This window comes from Lepidothrix coronata, unplaced genomic scaffold, assembly GCF_001604755.1.
Source record: "Lepidothrix coronata isolate B3197 unplaced genomic scaffold, Lepidothrix_coronata-1.0 Scaffold12, whole genome shotgun sequence".
NCBI lineage: Eukaryota > Metazoa > Chordata > Aves > Passeriformes > Pipridae > Lepidothrix > Lepidothrix coronata.
In genome coordinates this window covers 6,162,106-6,181,531 of record NW_016690192.1, presented here as the reverse complement: position 1 = coordinate 6,181,531, position 19,426 = coordinate 6,162,106, and the positions used below count along the sequence as shown (strand labels likewise).

At 53.4% G+C, this 19,426-nt stretch overlaps 1 protein-coding gene across 1 annotated transcript; it reads right to left on the bottom strand.

The window, feature by feature from the left end:
• Positions 1 to 7,890: 7,890 nt before the first annotated feature.
• Positions 7,891 to 9,102, bottom strand: FOXD3 (forkhead box D3). Its single transcript, XM_017805319.1, has one exon. It carries the CDS (start codon positions 9,100 to 9,102, stop codon positions 7,891 to 7,893), a length of 1,212 nt encoding a protein of 403 aa, XP_017660808.1.
• Between the last annotated feature and the right edge of the window lie 10,324 nt (positions 9,103 to 19,426).

Here is a 19,426-nt window from a genome sequence, read left to right as displayed (position 1 = left end):
CTTCCGGGCGGGCTGTGCGCATGCGCGGGGCGGAAGCCTGGGAATCCTTCATGGATCCGCGGGGGGATGGAGAACTTCAACTCTGGGAGAGCTGGGGGTGTTCCCCTGGAGAGGAGAAGGCTCCGGGGAGACCTTAGAGCCCCTTCCAGTGCCTAAAGGGGCTCCAGGAGAGCTGGAGAGGGACTTTGGACAAGGGGCTGGAGGGACAGGACAAGGGGGAATGGTTTCCCACTGCCAGAGGGTAGGGTTAGGTGGGATATTTGGGAAGGTATTCTTGGCTGTGAGAGTGGTGAGGAGCTGGGATGGAATTCCCAGAGAAGCTGTGGCTGCCCCATTCCTGGAAGTGTTCCAGGCCAGGTTGGATGGGACTTGGAGCAACCTGGTCTAGAGGAAGGTGTCCCTGCCCATGATGGGGGTGGGACTGGATAAGCTTTAAGGTCCCTTCTAACCCAAACCATTTCATGGCACATGTAGTGCTCACATCTCCACGGCAGCAGCTCAGGGAAGTGGGGGATGCGCTACTGGGCATTGCTGATGAAAAGCACAGTCCTGGCACATGGGAGGACCAGCTTTTTGTTGAGGCAATGAATCTCAGTGTGGGTTCATTTTCACAGAAGGAAGGGAGCGGCTGGAAGGCTTGTTCTTCAACACACCAGGTCACTGTGAAGAAGCTCCTCATCTCATCCCACCCCCTGCCTTGGGCAGGGACACCTTCCTCTAGACCAGGTTGCTCCAAGCCCGGTCCAACCTGGCCTTTCCTTCTGGCTGTGTGTCTGACTGAAACTGAATAGAAAACTGATTCTTTTTAAAACTAGCACCACATACTGAGGTTTTCGTGTCCAGACCTTCCACACGGGCTGCCAGCAGTGCTCTCCTTGAACTGGAATCCCAGGACTGAAAGTTGTGATGGGTTTAAATACAACTGCTACTGAATGAAAGTGTGGTGAAGAAGTGTCTGATTACTTGTAAATGAAATGTTAAGGTAACTAGAGATAGGAAACAAATGATTTTTTTTTTTTTAGAAGCACATGTTATTTTTTAAAAAAATAAGCACTATGAATATAGTATTCCATAACACCAGAGATGGGTTTTCTTTCTTTATGTTCTTCCACTGCAACAACATCTAGAATACTAATTTCCACTATCACAACCATTTTTGAGTGTAAATTGCTTGGACATCCTGGTCCCTCCGACACCTGCCATAATTTCTGTAACTTGTGGTGTTACCTCAGGTGAGACAGCATGAAGAGACTGAAAGTCTGAGGTCTTAAACTGATAAAGGCAAAAATCACACCTCTTTGCTGTTTTACCGTGGTGTTTAGAGCCATAATCCTGTGGAAAATGGCAGATTATGCCCATCAAATTTTACACAGTTTATCTAATCTGTTGTACTCCATCACTTATACTGCTGCTAAGTAAAATGCTTCTATTGCAGGACATTGGTAGGATTTTAAGGGTTGTCTGGAGATCACAACTCTGTAAAAGAAGCATAATCCTAAAAACTCATCAACCACAAAGTAACTTGGAATACAGAGTTACACGTCCTGAACCCACTGTGGCTGGAGCTGGTTTATGACACTGAAAACACGCGATGCAAAGTGAATTCCCAGCCTAAACCCGGTGAAGAATCACCAGGGCATATTCCTATTTCAGTCCTCCTCTCTTCTCTTTCTTTTCCTCTCCATTCCTTCTCTTCCCTCCAGGATTTTCCATGCCCGGAATTCCCCAAACGGCGAGGCCGGGGAGCACAGCAGCGCTCAGCCACCCCCAGTCCGTGATCGTTGCCTATGGGCTCCTACAGCAAAAAAAGGAAGAAGTTTTTCTGTTTTGTCTTGCAGGTTATTCCTAATTAGTTTCTGGAGCTGGAATAGGCGAGCAGGAGCCCATGGCCGCACATTCAAGTGCATTATTTCAATTAGCTGAGCGCTCTTTGTTGCAAGGTGAAATCATTCACTCCCCGGGAAAGCTTTTTTATTGAATGCTTTCTAAATACTTGCATTGGGCACGTCGCCTGGAATTGAGTCTCTGTCACTAGTGTTTCTGCGGTGACTTTGACCAGATCAATGACTGGAAAAGGCGTTAAGGACACATTGATACCGCGGGGTAGGAGACGAGCGGGATTTGGTGCTCAGGAGTAAAGAGAAACCGATAATGAGGAGATAAACGGCTTTTCTTAACCCTTGGCGTTCTCGGGAGGCTTCGGCAGCTGCGCTGCTATTTCTCCTCCACCCTAGCTCTCAGGCTTTATGTAAAGCCCAGCGGTGGCAAGGCAAATATCTCCCGGGTATTTCATAAATTTGGAGTGAAATGCGGTCAGGATAATAAGAAAGTCTTTCCTGGGGCAGACTGGGGGAAAAGCCTGCGGCCATAAAAAGTTCCAGCTCGTCAAGGATTTCGTTTCTGAGCGGAGCCGTGATGCAGGAGCGAGCGGGGAAACAAACTCTGGAGACGTTTTCAATTGCAGATTCACAATCTGACCTTTTATGCCGACACCAGAACATCGGCCGTGATTTAGCGGGCACAGAGCTGGGCGCTGGGAGCCACGCACCGACAGCCCGCTGGAGCCTCGGCTCTTTCCTATCCTTTTCCGAGCAAAAACAGGAATAAACATTTTTGAAACCACTGCCGGGGAGATGGATTTATTTTATTTTATTCCCCTGAAATACTAGGACTTAATAAAGTAACTAGAAATTATTGAGGGTTTGGGTGGTCTTCTTGAGTCCCTGCGATTCTCTGGGCGTTGGGGGACACGGAGCTTCCCCCGCCCGACCCGGGGACTCCCAGCCCGGGGGATGCTCCGAGCCCTCGGTAAAGCAGAGCAAGACTTTCCATCCCTTCATGGAGAGGAGAGATTGGGCCGTTTTCCTGTGTCCCGGCTTTTCCCATTTTGCTGAACCTCGAGAAACCCGGGGTTTTATTGCACCTGGAGTTCAAGGACGCTCCCTCTCACACTTCGCCGTCTTAATAAAGTCGCGCAGTGCCTGCTTCCTCAGCTTGCTTACCAAATCCTGGATTAATAAAGTTTACTTAGTTATTTAAATAGATTAAATGTCACATTTTAAATGGAAGGGGAAGGTTCTACCTTCCTGACCTATTTTTCATTTCTGATTTAGAAAAAGGCAAGATTAGCATGGATATTGCATTTTCAAGGACCTCGCCACTATTAAATAGACTGTTAAGTGCATTTTATGGCTGAAGAGTCTGTTCCCAGTTCAGTCTGGAAGACGTGCTAAGTTCATCTCTACCTGCTACATTGAACATTCACTGACTAAAATACTTCCTGTGGATGTAATACCTATGCTCTGCATCTTTTAAGTACATAACGCTTTATGTTTTAGCACTGGTAACACGTAATTCAATAAAAGCCCCCGAAATAGAAGTGTTGTCTCCCAAGAAAACTGCATGAGGGTGTTTGGCCAGTTGCAGCAGTTCCCGGCTCGTGGAAAAGGCACGGCGGTGGGAAGGGAGACTTCGAGGAGGGATGACAGGGATGCTCGCGGCTCCGGGCGGGGGTTTAAGCGGGAGCGCATCAGTCTCCGCCCCGGGGAATGCCCGTTCCCGTGCCCAGATCCGCGGGGATGGGCAGCGCAACTTGCGCGTGGAGCTCGCTGTGATTTGTCACCGGCTGCCTTCTAATACCAATAAAGTCCCCCTCGGAATGGCGAGGCTGTTTTTCCGCCTCCCGGGCCGAGTTGACCCCGCGGGGTCGGACCCCCGTGCGCCTCGGACGCGAGGAAGTGTCCACAAAACTGCCCGAGCTGCCCCAGGAGGCAAAATCCCATCGAATTCCCTCGGGAACTGCCCCCCTGCCCCGCACCCGCAGGCGGGAGAAAAAATCTTCACCCCCGCAAAAGCAAGTCCTTGTGTCTTTTCCGGAGCAGGAGACTCCCGAGAGCCCAAAGAAGGACGAGGAATGGCGCTTCCCAAAGCGAAATGTTGGCCCCCCTTCCTTTATTTCTGGCCCAGGAGAGCCCCATCCCCAGAGTCGGAGGGAGCGCTGGGAGTCTGCCAGCGCTGCGATATGCGGGGGGTGGGCGGTTAAATGCCCCCGGTACAGCCGGCGCGGACCCAAACCAGTAACCCTCGAGGAACAGGGAAGCGTATCCCAAAGGGGCTCGATGTCCCCAGTGGATGATTTTCTCCGGCCACCTCCCTGTGGGACAGACCGAGAAGGAAGGTGTCCGATGGGCATCCCTCCCTTGGTGCCCCCGGAGCGCTCCCGACGGTGTTTCCTCCGGGAAACCGGGCCTCAGTTCTGCCGTCCCGTAGCTCCGGAGAGGGGTCTCCGACCGCTACCCCGCCGGGAACACGGCTGTGCCGAGCCAGGGGACTGGGGGCGGAGGGGGCTTCTTACAGAGGAACAACGTCCACGCGCGATAAATACACAGTGTCCGCATAATATCTTTCCTTGCCTTTTCCAACGCTCGCCGCAGCCTCTCAACACCCATTAGCCCCGTCAACCCGTAACTTTGAGCCCCGCGCTCTGCCCGGGAACAGACCGTGGTGCTATAAATAGACGGTGCTGGGAGACGGCAGAGCGGAGTGGGGGGGAAAAGGGGGCGCAACTCCCGCGGCCGCCCAGGGAAAGGCGAGAGTTCCTCGGGAGCCTAGGAAATGGCCCTGATGAGCCCATCTCGTCCCTTTTGCAACCAACGTGATGGTTTAGAGGATTAGGGCCAGATCCTATCGTACATTCCTTCCCCGGACGGAGGGAGCGGCGGGGTCGTAATTGCAATAAACAAGGGGGGAAGTGTCAGCGGAGTGGCGGTGGCTCTGGGTAAACTCTCTGGGCTGCGAGGAGGGTCATTTTCGCGGTGTTTCGGATCTAGTTACTTCCAACACACCCCAGGGACCGACGTGACACGACTTACACTAATGGGCATCTGTCACCGGCCGTGTCAAGTTGTGCCATATGCATCGGACAAGTTCGTGGAAGGGAAAAGCAGAGAAAGAACAAGGAAAAGAGTTTCTGTGGTCTGGCTGAGGCCCGTGGCTGAGGACAGTTCGCCAGGACATGATGCTCCCGTTTGCCCCCGGCCCGCCGCTCCCGGTCCGGCTGTGGAGGCTGCACCCACTCCTCTGGGCAGCACCGTGCGGGAAAGCCGCTCCCGTCCCGGCTGCAAACCCTCCCCTATATGGGGACCGATTTCTGGCACCCCCGGGACCGCCGAGCCCCGCCGGTAGCTTTGTGCCCATTCGGTGCCGTCCCGGGGGCGGCTGCAGACACCGGGAGTGCTCCCATACCCCTGAAGTGCTCCCGGTTCCCCGGGGTGCTCCCGGCCCCGGGGGCTGTGGGGGTGATCCCAACCCCGAATGATGCTCCGGGCTCCGGGGGATGCGGGATGCTCCCGGTCCCGGGGGGTGCGTCCATTCCCGCGGGTGCAGCGGGACCTGCCGCGCCCCCCGCAGGCCCCGGTGCGCCACTGCAGCCCCGCGGCCACCGGGAGCCTCCCCCGCCCGCACGGACCCGCTGCCTCTCTCGGCCCCGCGGCTGCGGGACCCGGTGGCTCCCGCGGGGAGGGGGCGGCTGGGCGGGGGTCTCACCGGGGTCCTTCCCCAGCCCCGCGCCCTCCCGGTGCTGCCCGGCCCCGGGGGCCGCCGCCGCCGTCGCCCCTTCCCGGGGAAAGGCTTCTCCTGGCAGCCGCTGTCCTCGACGATCGAGGGAAGACTGGGGGAGAGAAAGAGAGGACTGAGGGAACGGAGCTAGAAGCGGTTCCCGATGGGAGGCAGCGGGAGGAAAGTTGCCGATGCCGCCGCCGCCGCCGCGCAGATGCCGAGCCGAGGTATTGCTGCTATGTGGGGAAATATGAGCGAGTAATTTTATAAGTAACAAAGGCTGGGGAATGGAATGAGCCCCTGTTATCCGGTGTCCTCTGGAAGCCCTGGATCAGCAGCTTCTTGAGCCTTACAGTGACTCCGGGCAGAGGCTCCTTCCTTTTTTCCCAGGGGATCCGCTAAATATAGAAACCCCCTCAATCGCACAGATCACCCACCATTTGCTGTTTGTGTAAAACCGATTACCCAGACACAACTGTGAAACAACCCGCTTCTCTGACACCGCCACGCACCGCCACATTCCGCTCCGCGGGGTTCCGCGGGGCCGTGGGTGCCCGTGCAGGGCCTCGCGTGTCCCCGCTCTCTCCAGGTTCTCCCTGTCCCTGGCAGATGATTAGCGAGTCCTTATTTATAAAGTTCAAACGATCTCATCACCGGGGCTGCTCGGTTTATTTTAGTCTATGTATGCGGAGGTATAAATATTTACTTAGGAAGAAATAATATTTACTGCTTACCAGGAAAGCAAGGACACTTTTATTTATATATTTATTTTAAATTCGCGGCTGCCAGCGGGTTTTTGGAAGGGAAATAAGAGCCTGGTCCAGCTTCTCCCGCAGCCGAGCCTGCCGCATCCCGCATCCCGCCTTCATTTCACGCCGCCGATTTTCCTAACAAAGACAACGAATTATTTGGGCGGAAAAGCAAAATCCACGAAGGTTTTCAAAGGTGACAAAAAATGTCACGTTGTAAGAAGAAGATAATGAAGTATCAAACACTGTCAGTGCACAGGAGAGACCGAGATCTCTCCAGGCTCAACACCACAAAGCGCTGCTTTAAATATTATGACGCTACATATTAATTCTCTCTCTTTCTTTTTTTCCTCTTGGCCGGTTCTTTACTTTAGCCCCGAAAATATACTTGAATCTATTTTTTTTTAAATTTTTGCAGCTGTCGTTAAAGCAGAGTTTTTAGGAATTAGCTGGGAAAGGCCAGTTCCTTCCCGCGGGAAGAGCCGCTGCATTAACAGCGATAATTTTCCTGATCGAAACGAAAAATCCGCGCTCGGACACCGCACGGGCACGACTTGATTATATATAATTTTTTTTTCATATAAAATAAATAATAAACATTGCTTAAACTGACCCAACGTGTTTTATGCAAAATAATTTCCCTTATAATTAGCCCCGAACGCCGACCCAAAGCGTACCAATTCCGGCCGGGAATCCCGCAGCGTCGAGATGCGGAGCCGAAGTCAGGCCGAGAAAAATGTATATATTTAGGGAAACATCACGGCGCGGTTGAGGGAGCCTCGGATCTGCAGGGGAAGGTTTGATTTTGGAAGAATCGGTGTGATGTTGGCCCCGCCGCGGCGGCTGCTCCGGTAACAAGCAGGGCCGGTGGCTTTCGCTGCGCGGCCGCGCAAAGCACATCCCGAGCGGCGGGAGATTCCTTGGGAAACCCGCCCGCACCGCCCCACGCCGCGACCTGCGGAACCCAAACCTCCGCGGGGATGGAGAACCGGAGCTCCGCGGCCGCGCCCCGCGCTGTTCTTCCCCCTCCGCGATTCTCCGCGGCCGCGCATCCCGTCCTGCGAGCGGGGGGTCACAGAGGAGCCGCTCACACAGAGACGGGCAGAGCATTTTAAAAATTTATTTACAAAGTTGTGTACAACACGAAGGGATAACATTTAGAATACATATATTCATTCATATATAAACAGACTTCTATAATAGAATGACAGCGTTTTTCCTCCTTTTTTTTTCCTCCAAAATTCTCTCTCTTTTTTTTTTTTGTTCGTTCGTTTAATACTTAAAATTTCCCCCGCTTATTTTTTTGTACAATTTCGTTTTCTCGTTTGTTCGTTTATTTCGGATAAAACCGCTCGGAGCGCCGGAACCTTCAAAAAAAGTGAAAGTTCGCAGCTCCTTAATCGCGACCGTCATTTCACCTCTTTAGAAAAATAAAAACCCCGAAAGCAACGTCAGTGATTTTTGATACAAATATGTACAAGCGGCGGTGGCCGGTGCCCGCTGCCGCCCCGAGCCCCAGCGGCCGCGGAGCCCCGAGGGGGCGGCCGGAGCCCTCCGGGGCGATGCCCGGGGCTACCGCCCGGGGCTACTGCGCCGGCCACTTGGCCTGCACGGCGGCGGCGGGGGCTGCGGGCTGCAGGAACTGCCCCGCGATGATGTTGGTAGGCACGCTGAGGATGGGGGCGATGGCCGCGGTGGTCCTGGCCAGCGCCAGCGGCTGGTGGGCCATCAGGGCCGACTGCACGGTGACGGGCGGCCGCAGGAAAGTCTGTGCGCTGGCGGCCGAGCTGGCGGCCGGGACGCCGATGATGTTCTCGATGCTGAAGGACGGGCGGCTGCTGGGCTCCGACTTGACGATGGAGCCGGCGGCGCCCAGGCTGTTGAGCTGCAGCTGGAGGCTGGGGCTGAGCTGGGAGTTGAAGGCTTTGCGGCTGAGCTCGCTGGACGGCAGCAGCGGCACGGCGGGCGGCAGCATGGGCCCCACCGGAGGGATGTAGGGGTACTGCAGCGCGGCCGCGGCCGCCGCGGGGTGCGTGTAGGCGCCGGGGTGCAGCCCGTAGGGGCGGCCGTAGGGGCCGGCCAGGCCGTAGGCACCGAAGCCCTGCATCATGAGAGCCGTCTGGTCCCGCAGGTGTTCCTGCTGGTGCCTCTTGAAGCGCTTCCTGCGGCGGAGGAAGCTGCCGTTGTCGAACATGTCCTCGGACTGCGGGTCCAGCGTCCAGTAGTTGCCCTTGCCCGGGTTGCCGGGCTCCCGGGGGATCTTGACGAAGCAGTCGTTGAGTGAGAGGTTGTGGCGGATGCTGTTCTGCCAGGCGGGGAACTTCTCCCGGTAGTAGGGGAAGCGATTGCTGATGAACTCGCAGATGCCGCTGAGCGTCAGCTTCTTCTGCGGGCTCTGTAGGATGGCCATGGTGATGAGGGCGATGTACGAGTAGGGCGGCTTCACCAGGCTGCTCTTGGGCTTGCTCTGCCCCGCCGCCCCGCCGCCGCCGCCGCTCGCCCCCTCCTCGCCGCCCCCCTTGCCGCCCTCGGCCGCGCCGCCGGGGGCCGCCCCGGCCGGGCTCCCGCTGCCGCTGCTGCCGCTCTCCGCGCCCGCGCCCGGCTCCGCGGGCAGCGCCAGCTCCGCCGCTTCGTCCAGCGGCAGGCGCGGCAGGGCGGCGGGGCTGCCGGCCTCGCCCTCGCTGTCCTTGCCCGGCCCGTCGTCGCCCTCGCCCACCACGTCGATATCCACATCCTCGGCCGCCGGGACGGCGGGGCCGGACATGTCGCTGGCGCTGCCGCCGCCCGACAGGGTCATCCCCGCTCGGCGGGGCGGCGGCGGCGGGGCCTCCCGACCGCACCGGGGTCCCCCCGCGCCCCGCTCCCGCCGCGGCTTCGACCGGCCCCGGGGGCTACACCCGAGCGGGCATGGGGCCGTCCCCGCGGGGCATGGGGCGGCCGCGCCCGCCGCTCTCCCGTGCGCGGGGCTGCGCTGGCCGCCGGGTCACCTCCCGCCGCCGGGCATCGGGGCTCAGGCGGCCGCTCCGCTGGGTCCCGCCCGCCGCGCTGCGCGCCCGCCGCGCATGGGGCCGCTCCGCGGGCCGCCGCCGCTCCACCGCTCCGCTCCGCGGCCGCGCCGCGCACCGCTCCGCCGCCCTCCGCGCTGGATGGATGGGGGGTTTTTTTCCTTCCCTCTTTCCTCCTCTCCTCTGGGTTGTTTTTTTTTTGCCGGTTGTTTTTTTTTTCCCCCCCTCGGCGGAGGGAGGGGACGGAGCTCCCGGCGGCCGGGCGGGGCGGGGGCAGGAGGCCGGGGGTCGCGGGGCCTCGCTCGCCACTTTGGCAGCGCGGCGGTCCCGACTGCCTGATAGATTACTTTCCCGTTAAAGATATACTCGGAGGCGGCTCCACGTGACCGCCTGACGTCAGGCGCCCCGCTGTGAAGTCATGCAAAACTCGAGTTGTTTCATGGACTGTCAACAAAGACCAGCGGCGGCTCCGCTCCGCCCGCCCCGACGGCCCCCGACGGCCCCGGGACCCTCCGGCCCCCGCGGACGAGTTGCCTCACCGGGGGCTCTTCGCCGCCTCCGCCGCTCTCGGTGCGCCGGCCCCGGAACCGCCGCTCTCGGTGCGCTCGGCAGCGCAGGCTCGGCGGATGCGCCGCAGTCATAGCGCTTAAAAGCACCAAGTTTGGGCTCCGAAACCACTTTTCTGTGGTTTTCTAATTTTTTTTAATTTTTTTTTTTTTCTAGCAGCACACCACCAGCTGGGAACGGAAGATCAGAGAATGGCTATTGATTAATCTATTAGCTTAGTTGCAGAGAGAAATAAAAAAGACGTAAAATAACAAAGGGAAACTATAAATAAAGACCCTTTTAGCCGGTTTCTTTTTTTTTTTAATTTTTATTTTCCTTTTTTTTTCCTTTCTTTTTTCTTTTTTTTTTTTTTTTCCAGAGGTATTAACGACTTAATCTTTGCGGGCCTTAGCGTAAGAAAAAGTAGGAAATGAGGGAGTGTGTGTGAATGTGAGGACCGTATTGCCGCGGCCCCAGGTAAGCCCCGGCCCGGGGAGAGGCGCCCGGCGGGGCGGGAGGGGGCTCGGCCGCCCACCCCTGCCCCGGTGCGGGACCCCCCGCCCGGGCCCTCGGCCACGGGTGGCTCACGGTGTTTGGCTTTTTAATCCGTCCCGCCGAGCCTTTTGCTCTTGTAGTTCTCCCACGTGCTGTCCGATTTCGGTGAATGCAATTAAATTAGAAAAATGTCCCAGGAGCGAACGATTTCCTACGAGCGGTGCTGGCTTAGGGAAGGCAATTCCCTCCCTTCCCCCAAAATCCATCGGAGTCTCGCTAAGGTCGACGTCCCGGCCTCTCCCAGAGCCTCGACGGATCGCTGCGGGCGGGCCCGACCCCGCAGAAGGGGCCGCGGGGAGGATGGGGGGGACTTTCAGACTGGTTTCCCCCTGCGCTCCGTTTTTCCGCGTTTCCCAGTGGATCTCCGCGCCCCGTGGACCATGACCCTGGGCTCCGCACCCGCGCACCGCCCTCTCACACACACAGACTCACATACCCACGGCAGCACTCGCACACTCCCGTTACGTGTCCCCCCCGTCTCACCGCAAAGGCTCTCCCAGGGAAAAAGGAGAAAAACCCCCAACTCCGCAGCCCCCCGTTCCATTTGTTGCGCTGTTCTTCGACACAATAAAAGTCAAATTAATTGATTCATACCATTAATTACGGTGCTTAGCGTGAAAAGAAACGTTTCCCCTCGATTAGGGCTCTATTGTGCTAATCCCGTGTTCAATCACGGCTGCCGGCTGAGCGGGGCCGCCCCGCTCCGCGCCTTTCCGCGCCCCTCCGCGGGCGCTGTTGCGGCTCCAGGCCTTCATCTGGTGAAGTTTAGGGCAGTATTTTGGAGCCCACCTCGTTAGAAAGTATTTAGGAGCCCATCCAGCAGGAGTGGGGAGGGAGAAAATCTTTTCTAAAAATCGGGAAAGTTTTCCCCAAATATCTCGGGAGCGCCCGAACTCATCGAAGTTCAAGCGCTGAAGGGGAGCGGGAGCAGGAACTGCGTCCTGCAAAGCGATAAAATAATTAAAGCAGCTTCTGTGGAGGTGGAAACCCACAATAATGACACGGCCAGAAATAGAAAGTGGGCGCCCATATAGACAGATAGATTTAGCAACAGGAGAAAAACAAACTGTATCGTCTGGATCGATACGGAGTCAAATAGAGACACGGCAGAGCAGCGTGGAAAGGGAGGATGGAATAAGTTATGATAGAGACGGAGAAATTAATTACAACTCAATTTGATTCTAATATGGCAAAGCAAGATACTGGCTGCGAAGCGAGTTAAAAATAAATCCAGAGGCTGAGCCTCGGGGGTGGGGGGGATTGAGGAGGAAAGGCAAGGCTGGGGCAATTTCTGCTTCTGTAATCGTTTTAAAGGAAGGAGAAACCAAAGGTGTCCCCTTTCAGCTCCTTAAGCCTATTACTTTCACTAATGAGTTATATAAATCGTTGACCTGACCTGGATTAAACCAGCATTGTCGTTCGGTACAAACGTGCGGGGGTAAAGGGGCTCGCAGGAGAGGGGCCGCGGGTGAGAAATCCCTGTAAAATAAACATATCCAAGGGGAGGGACACGACAGGGACACACAGACATCCCCCGACCGGGGCTGGGACCGGGGACGGGGTCGGTGCTGGTCGAGTGGCGGCGCCTGGACCCCCCCTCCAGCCAGCCTTTTCGCTAAAGATGCAGATTATCATATATATATCTTCTTCTCCCCTATTTTTTTAGGCCTCTATCTGGACAGGTTTGATTTCCTTTTTTCTTTTCTTTTTTTCTTCTTCTTCTTTTTTTTTTTTTAAATTGTAATAAATCGCCCGCAAACCCGGCAGATCTCAGTGTAAAACGAAATTGGTCATGTTTCCAAAACTGCTTCGGATTTATTTGTATTGAAAATGTATAAACATTCATTCCGTAAAAGGCAACACGTTTAATTAACGATGAGAGAGCAGTTAGGGGCAGAAAGCTAGTAAAATTGTGTGATAAATTTATGGCATTGTTAGCGTGCTTTTAATTATGGCTATTATGTTAATTATTTCACATTAGCATGGAGTTATCAGCAGCATGTCAGATTTAATCAAAACGAGCCTTTCTCTCGAAAATTGTGCTTTTCATTCGCCGCGAGGAGAACGGGGGGTCCCGAGACGAAGTCGCTCCCCCCCCCTTCTTTATTTATTTAAAAATAAATAAATGAAGGCTTTTAAAAAGAGACTTCCCATTGAAAAGAGTGGCTGGACGTGATCCGGGCTGGTGCAGGCGGCAGATCCCTTTAGGCTACAGCGAGCAGCGCAGGGAGACTGAGGAGAGAAGCGACGCTCTTGTTTTTTAGGAATTCACCATTTTCACCCCCTCCGGAGAAGGCATTTTATCATTTTGGATCATTCTGTCAAACAATATGATGTTGCTCATTTTTATCTGTCCCGTTTTACAAAGCCCCCGTTCACACTGCTGGCCAGGACAACGCGCCTCAGTACAAAAGAATAAAAGAGACAAGCCGGGAGGATATGGGATCGCTGCATGGATCAAAAAGGAGGGAAGAGGAGGAGGTGTGTGAGTGTGTGTGCGTGTGTGTGCGCGGAGGGGCTCGCAGCGGGCCGGGACCCTCTCCCTGCTCGGCGCTGCGGGGCTGCTCCCGCACACGCTCCGCAGCCCCCGCGACCGCCCCCCGGCCGGGCCGGTGATGCCGGGGGAGGCGACCCGCCGCTCCCCCAGGCGCTTCCGAGCACAAATAAAAATAATTAAAAATATATAAATGCAAAGGAAAATTAAAATCGCCGGTTTGACAGCGGCGGAGTTTTGGGGGGCTCCGTCCGCGCCGAGGTGCGGAGCTGCCCCCGCCGCGCCGGCAGCCCCGCGCCCGCGGAGATCTGCGGGGATCGCTCCGCACCGCCCCGCGCAGCCCGCCCGGCCCTGCCCGCGCCCCCTCCTCCGGCCGGCCCCACTCCCCCTTCCCCACGGGAGCGGGGGGCTGCGACCACGGCAGCTGCTGGCTTATTTTTAGAGCATTTCCATTCCTCCGGTTAATTTTAGATCGATCCATTATTTAGCCCCAGTTCGCCTTTAGGGAAACCCAAGCTGGGGGCGGCCGGCGCTCCGCGGCCGCGGGACTTTCCGCCGTGCGGAGGAAAGACAACTTCGGGGACCCCCCCGAGCCCTCTGGGCTGCCGCAGGGACGAGGCGCCGTTCCCCGCGGAACCCGCGCTGCCCCCCATCCCCGCGGCCCCCCGCGCTGCTTGCGCGCTGCCCTTCCCGCTGAGCTCGCATTTCATCCAGGCGCAGATTTTCCACGTTCCGAGGCCTTTCCTCCTGGGAGAGACACCCCCAAATACACACACGCCCCCCTCCCTCCGCGCCCCTCCGAGCCAGGCGGAGACGCCGGAGCTGCCCCGCGGCCCCGGTCCCGCTCCCCGCCCGGCCCCAGGGGACCGCGGGCGGGCGCAGGGAGGCACAAACCACCTCCCCTGGGCCCCCCCGCAGGGATGCGGTTGTCTACGCGGGTATATGTACCCGCACACTCTCCCTCTGGGCAACCCTCGCCGTCGGGGCCGGACAGCGCTGCAGCCCCGCACCGTGTCCGTCCTCCCACCGCCCCTACGGTTTCACCCCGAGCTTCTCCCCCCTCCGGATTTAGACACCAGCCAAACACCGTGTTTATGGAAAAACACGAATCGCCTCGAATTTGGAGTTAATTTTGCTGTAGGTGCGTCTCGGCCCTGGTCATTGTCTCCTCGCTCCTGCCTCTCCCCTGGGAGCCGGGAGGGTGCAGGTGGAGAGGCACAGCGGTGCTGGCTCCGCTCGGCTCGCAGGGAAACATCCCTGTGTTGGACACAGGTAGGAAAACATCCCGGGGAGCTGGCAAAAGCAGGTGACAGCGCTCAGGTGTCCCCATGAGGAATTCTCTTGGGACTTACAAAACAAAATCAAAATGGTCAGAAGAGTGGAGCCTGGTACAGCTCAGAGATTCGGGTCCTTTACAAAGCAGGGAGAGAGCAAAATTAACCAAATAAGGTAAAATACAGAATTACTATTGGGCAAATTGGGGTGTGTGAGCAAAGGAGTTCTGCTGCCTTTTGGGCAAGACGGCTGCAAAGTTAGCTGAGACCTGATTTGAAAAAAAAAACCAACCCAAAGCATATGGCAACTGTTCAATCAAAATTCGTTTATTCTTCAGATTTTCATTTTGCAAATCCCCACTCTAAATAAATGGATATTTATCCCCAGTTTTGCCTGCAAGCACCTGCACCCACTCTGCAGTCCCATGCAGCCCTGGCATCCAACAGTGTTGATGCCTGGAAAGGCCCTGCTCATGTCCCCAGTCATCCCATAAAAATGGCTAAAACTCATCCTCTAAACACCCTGCCACATCCCTGTCCCTCCTATATCGTGAGGCGTAATAAATACATAGGAACAAAAAGTAGATGCAAAAAATCCTTTAAATTTGATTTATTTGAATTCCTGGAGGAATGGGATGGGCGCAAAAGGGTGACCCTGGCCCAGGTTCTGGGGTGATCCGGTGAGAGGCACATGGATGTGATATGGACACCCTCCAGCTCACACTCCAGGGAATGGCTGGTCAGGGAAGGGATGTGCTTGGACCATCTTGCTTCTTCAAAACCTGCAGATTCCTCCATGTATGGATGGAGAGGGGACACTCAGTGGGTTCCGGAAGGAATATTCATTTTATATGAAAAGGCCTTTAATTGTCTGAATAAATCAGCATGATGTAGTTTTTTTCCCTCCATCTATGCATGGCTCAAAGGGATGGTGCAAGTGGTGCTATGGGCCAAACATGGGGACATGCCTCAAAAAGGGGGAATGCAACCCAAAAAGAAGGGACACGACTGAAGATGAGGATCCACTGAGAGGCAGCAGTGGCATCTCGTTTCAAATCGCTGCCCTGTGTGTTTTTACACCGACTTCGCAGGTAGGGAGAAGGTGTGAGGAAGGCACAGCAGGTTTTTTTTTCTCAGTTATTCCCCTTGCCATTGAGATGCAAATGAAGAAGCTAAGAGGATTTCCAGGGATGTGAGGGAAATCCCTTTGCAGAAAGCAGCACGGTTGGGAGCCCTCAGTGTGCTGGGCCAGTCCCCTTCCCAGTGTGGAGCAAACATAGTTCTTAACTCACAGACACTCCTGTGAGATTTCCCACATCGTGGGATCCTCGAGCTGATCCAGAATTTAATTTTATTAATCAGCACAGCCAGGGTGTTGGTGGGAGCCGGCTCCCCCTCCACAGGCTCTTCTGCTTCCCAAGGCTTCATTTGTTTGTTTTTTCCAGGATAGTTTTGTGAGCCTTTCCTCCGGCTCGTGTACAACACCCTGGATTCCCTTTACTGAGCAGGGAAAGACAAGCACTGAGTTATCGCTGTTGTTAATAAAACTACTCTGCTAATATTTTTCCCCAACACATGGAATATTATTGATGGCTCAGGGCTGGAGCCCCTCCAGAGGCACAGGGCCCATGTATCACCCCAGCTCCACGTGCACCCTCCAAATGGGGCCTTGGTGGGGCGTAAGTGGTGCACAGGCCTTTTATGGGCCTTCTGCAGAACGGTGAATTTTACCCAAAATGCAGGTTAAAACCCATGTTAGGTATTAATGTAATCAGGTCCATAATCTCTCTATCAAAAACTCCCCAAGCACCTCTTCACCTCCTAAACCAGGTAGCTCCTTGACTGGAGAGTGCTGTAACATATTTTAGGGGACTCCTTGCTTATTTTTGGTAAAGAAATTATGCATTGCTGAGCATCTTCAAGTCCTGGTTTAGGGCAGAGCAAGGGGAGTCACCAAAAGGCCATCCTGACCTGCCACATATCTGTGCTAGTCCAACATTTTCTCCTTCCAACATTCTAAACACAGAATTGTGTTATCACAATTTTCCTATGAAAGGTGGGTGATTCCACAGACTTCTTAGAAGCAGAACTGCCAGCATCAGTATGCTTTTTTTTTTTAACCTCCAAAATCTATTTTTTTCAGACCAAAATATAGATATATATTTAATTTTTTTGGGCAACACTGACCCCTTCCATCAGAGCTGCTGCTGTTCCCCACAAAGCTCTGTCAGTTTGCCCATTAGGGTATTTCTGTGAATTCCATTTAGATACTTCACCTTATTAGAGGCATTTTATTAAACGTTTTATTAAAGTCTTTTAATGCCTTCCAGGGCATGTTGTAAAACCCTACTGATTTCAGAAGCTTCTTTGAGGGATCACAGGCAGCACAGAGCCCAGCTCATGTCTAGGACAGAATGGATAAAATCAGGGAGAGTTTTCATTTTGACAAAAATCTTTAAAGGATGGTATTTCCTATTGAAAGGGGAGGATGTGAAAAGCAGTATTTATTCCTTAAACCACATCAGTATTATTTTTTTGTTGTATTTCATGCTTTTGACCAGATAAGAGAGATTTCCAAGAGGAGTTCCAGCTAAGGAGGCAATGAAACAGTGTATTGAGCTGGTCAGGCAGTATTTACAGACTGTAAATAAAGCTTATTTAGGGGCTCTTGTTAAAATATTCCATGATAGATGAGTTCACAGGCATTTTAAACTGGATTCTAAGCAACTGGGCAGAGAGAAAATATGTCTGTGGGACTGTGAAACATTTATCTGTGCAGAAGGAGAGGGGGAAAAAAACCCCAGGAATGATCTATCATAAGGGAGGAAAGCTGCACCTCAGCATTTGCCAAAATGTCTTAATTGCTTTGTAAACTCATCTAAATAAATAAAATGTGGAAGGCTGTCGTAGCTCTCTGCTAAGGCACGGAGATAAAAATTCTATTCCTGCCCAGGGCTGGGCTTATTCCCGTTTTGGGACTGTCTACTGCTAGTGCAGTAGTTTAGGAAGTTGTCACAGGGCTTGGAGCAGGTCATGGCGGTGTGGAGTGATCCCTGCACCAGCCCTTGGCCATAGACAGGAGCCACTTGGGCATCTTTTGGCTCCACTGGAAACTCACACCCCCTGTGGCTCCTCTTTACTCAGTTTTTTTACTGCTGCCTGCATGTTCTACTGGTGAAAATGGCTCTGTGATACTTGTAGATCCTTCCCTTTGAGGACTTGCACAGCACAGGTGTGAGAGGGCTCCTTCTGGTTCCTTAGGTTTATTTAAATTTTCCAGTTTGTGGCTTTCCTCCTCAGAATCCAAATGAGATCATCGCTCAGGGCACATGGACATTCTCATCAATCTCATGATTCTTGTGATAGAAATGATCCTCCCCCTCTGCCCCCTCAGGTGAGACCCCACCTGCAGAGCTGCCTCAGCTCTGGGGAACAACATCAGAAGGACATGGATGAGTCTGGAGGAGGCCATGGAGATGCTCTGAGGGCTGGAGTCCCTCTGCTCTGGAGACAGGCTGGGAGAGCTGGGGGTGTTCACCTGGAGATGAGAAGGATCCAGGGAGACCTTAGAGCCCCTTCCAGTGCCTAAAGGCTCATAGCATTTAAATCATATAAATTAATGGGACTTAAATATGTGCTTCAGGTTAACAATATCCTAATGCTGAACTAGAGTTTTATTTTCCAGATAAGTCTTGTTGAAATTTGTAAGGTAAATATTCGTCTTCATATATATGAAATATCTTCCTTCCTTCCTTTCTCCTGATAGATTTTACCATTTTATTTTTGTTTCTAGTGAACCTCGACGTGGAGCAATGGTCATTCCTGCTCTGGAGCCTCAGCACAGGCAGCTCCTGAGTGACTCCAGTGGCTGTTGAGGTGCTGGTTGGTGTTAACACACTCTGCTCACGGAGAGGAGGAGGCTCATGGCTGAGACAGTCGTACTATCCTGCTGCTTTGGCTTTTATTAACTAATTAATTTGGCTCCTAATAACTAATGGCCCAGTTCTGCACTCCTCATGCATGCAGAAAAGGACATTTTCTCATAAAGCTGTGCTGGATCTCAAACAATTTTACTCCTATCTTGCTTCCACTGCAGTAATTATTTGCATGAGTTTTTCCACAAGTTGGGAAGTATTTTTCAGACTGTAGCTGTGGGCAGGACATATGTCCAGCATAGCTATAGCAAACATGTCTTGCATGATTTACATGTTTCTTATGTGTGTGAAATGTAATATACTTGTATGTTTTGGAGCCATGTATTTAGATATGATCTCAGATAAATATGTTCATATCATATAGCACTGAGATACTTATTTTCACTTAGGACTGCTTGCATCAAGGACTTCTTTCTGTGCTTGGTAGGGTCAGTAGCAGCCTTGTTATTGGATTCACTGGATCATTATTAGGTCCAAATTTTCCCTTCAAATTCAGTCGTCTGTTTGAAATAAAAACATGTAAACAACGCAACCATTATATTTAAGGCAAATATTAGCGTTAAATATGGATCCAATGGCAAAAAGATTTATGCCTGCCTGTACCAGACCCGATAATCCCTTGAAAGAGGAACAATGTTATATTTTCTATCTCCCTCTGACACTTCAGTGGCCAGTCACCAGGGTCTTATTCCTTCGGAGAATGACGTGGAACAGGTTGAGCTGCAGCTCTTGCCCGGGTGAATCATGCTTCTCGTCGTAAAAAACTTCATGCAACTCTCTGGCAGAATTACCTGGACAGAAATCTCTCCTTTAATTTACGTTTCTCTCACGTTGCTTCCCTGAATTCCTGAAGCTGAGAAGGAGGAAGAGGCAGGAAGAGGAACGTCCTGATTCCGAGCAAGGTATGAATCTGAAAACGGACAAGTTAATTCTTCTTAAGTTTCCTAATTCAGGAAGATAAATTAAATAAATAAACGCTAATATAGAAGTAAAAAACACACAGTGCCTGACAGGAGAGCAGCATTTTAATGGCATAACTCGTGAACAATCTTGCTGAAAGGTCTCTGTGCTTGCTGCCTGTTAGTGCCTGAGTGTGCTTCTGTGCTCCAGCGTTTGCTCCTGTTTTCTTCTGCTGAAGTTTATAGATCCAACTTTAAAAAAAGGGGGAGTGTTTCCATAACTGCAGTAAATTCCACTCCAGCCCCGTGCCTTGCTGTTTAACAGGAATCAGATGAGAGCTTCATATTTAGTTTAATAAACCGTAATTTCTGCCAAAGGTAACTGTCACCTTCTGTTTCATTCTGCACGTTTA

What these genes read in the sequence shown, in the direction of transcription:
- FOXD3 (XM_017805319.1), bottom strand. Translation starts at nt 9,102, where the DNA reads ATGACCCTGTCGGGCGGCGGCAGCGCCAGCGACATGTCCGGCCCCGCC.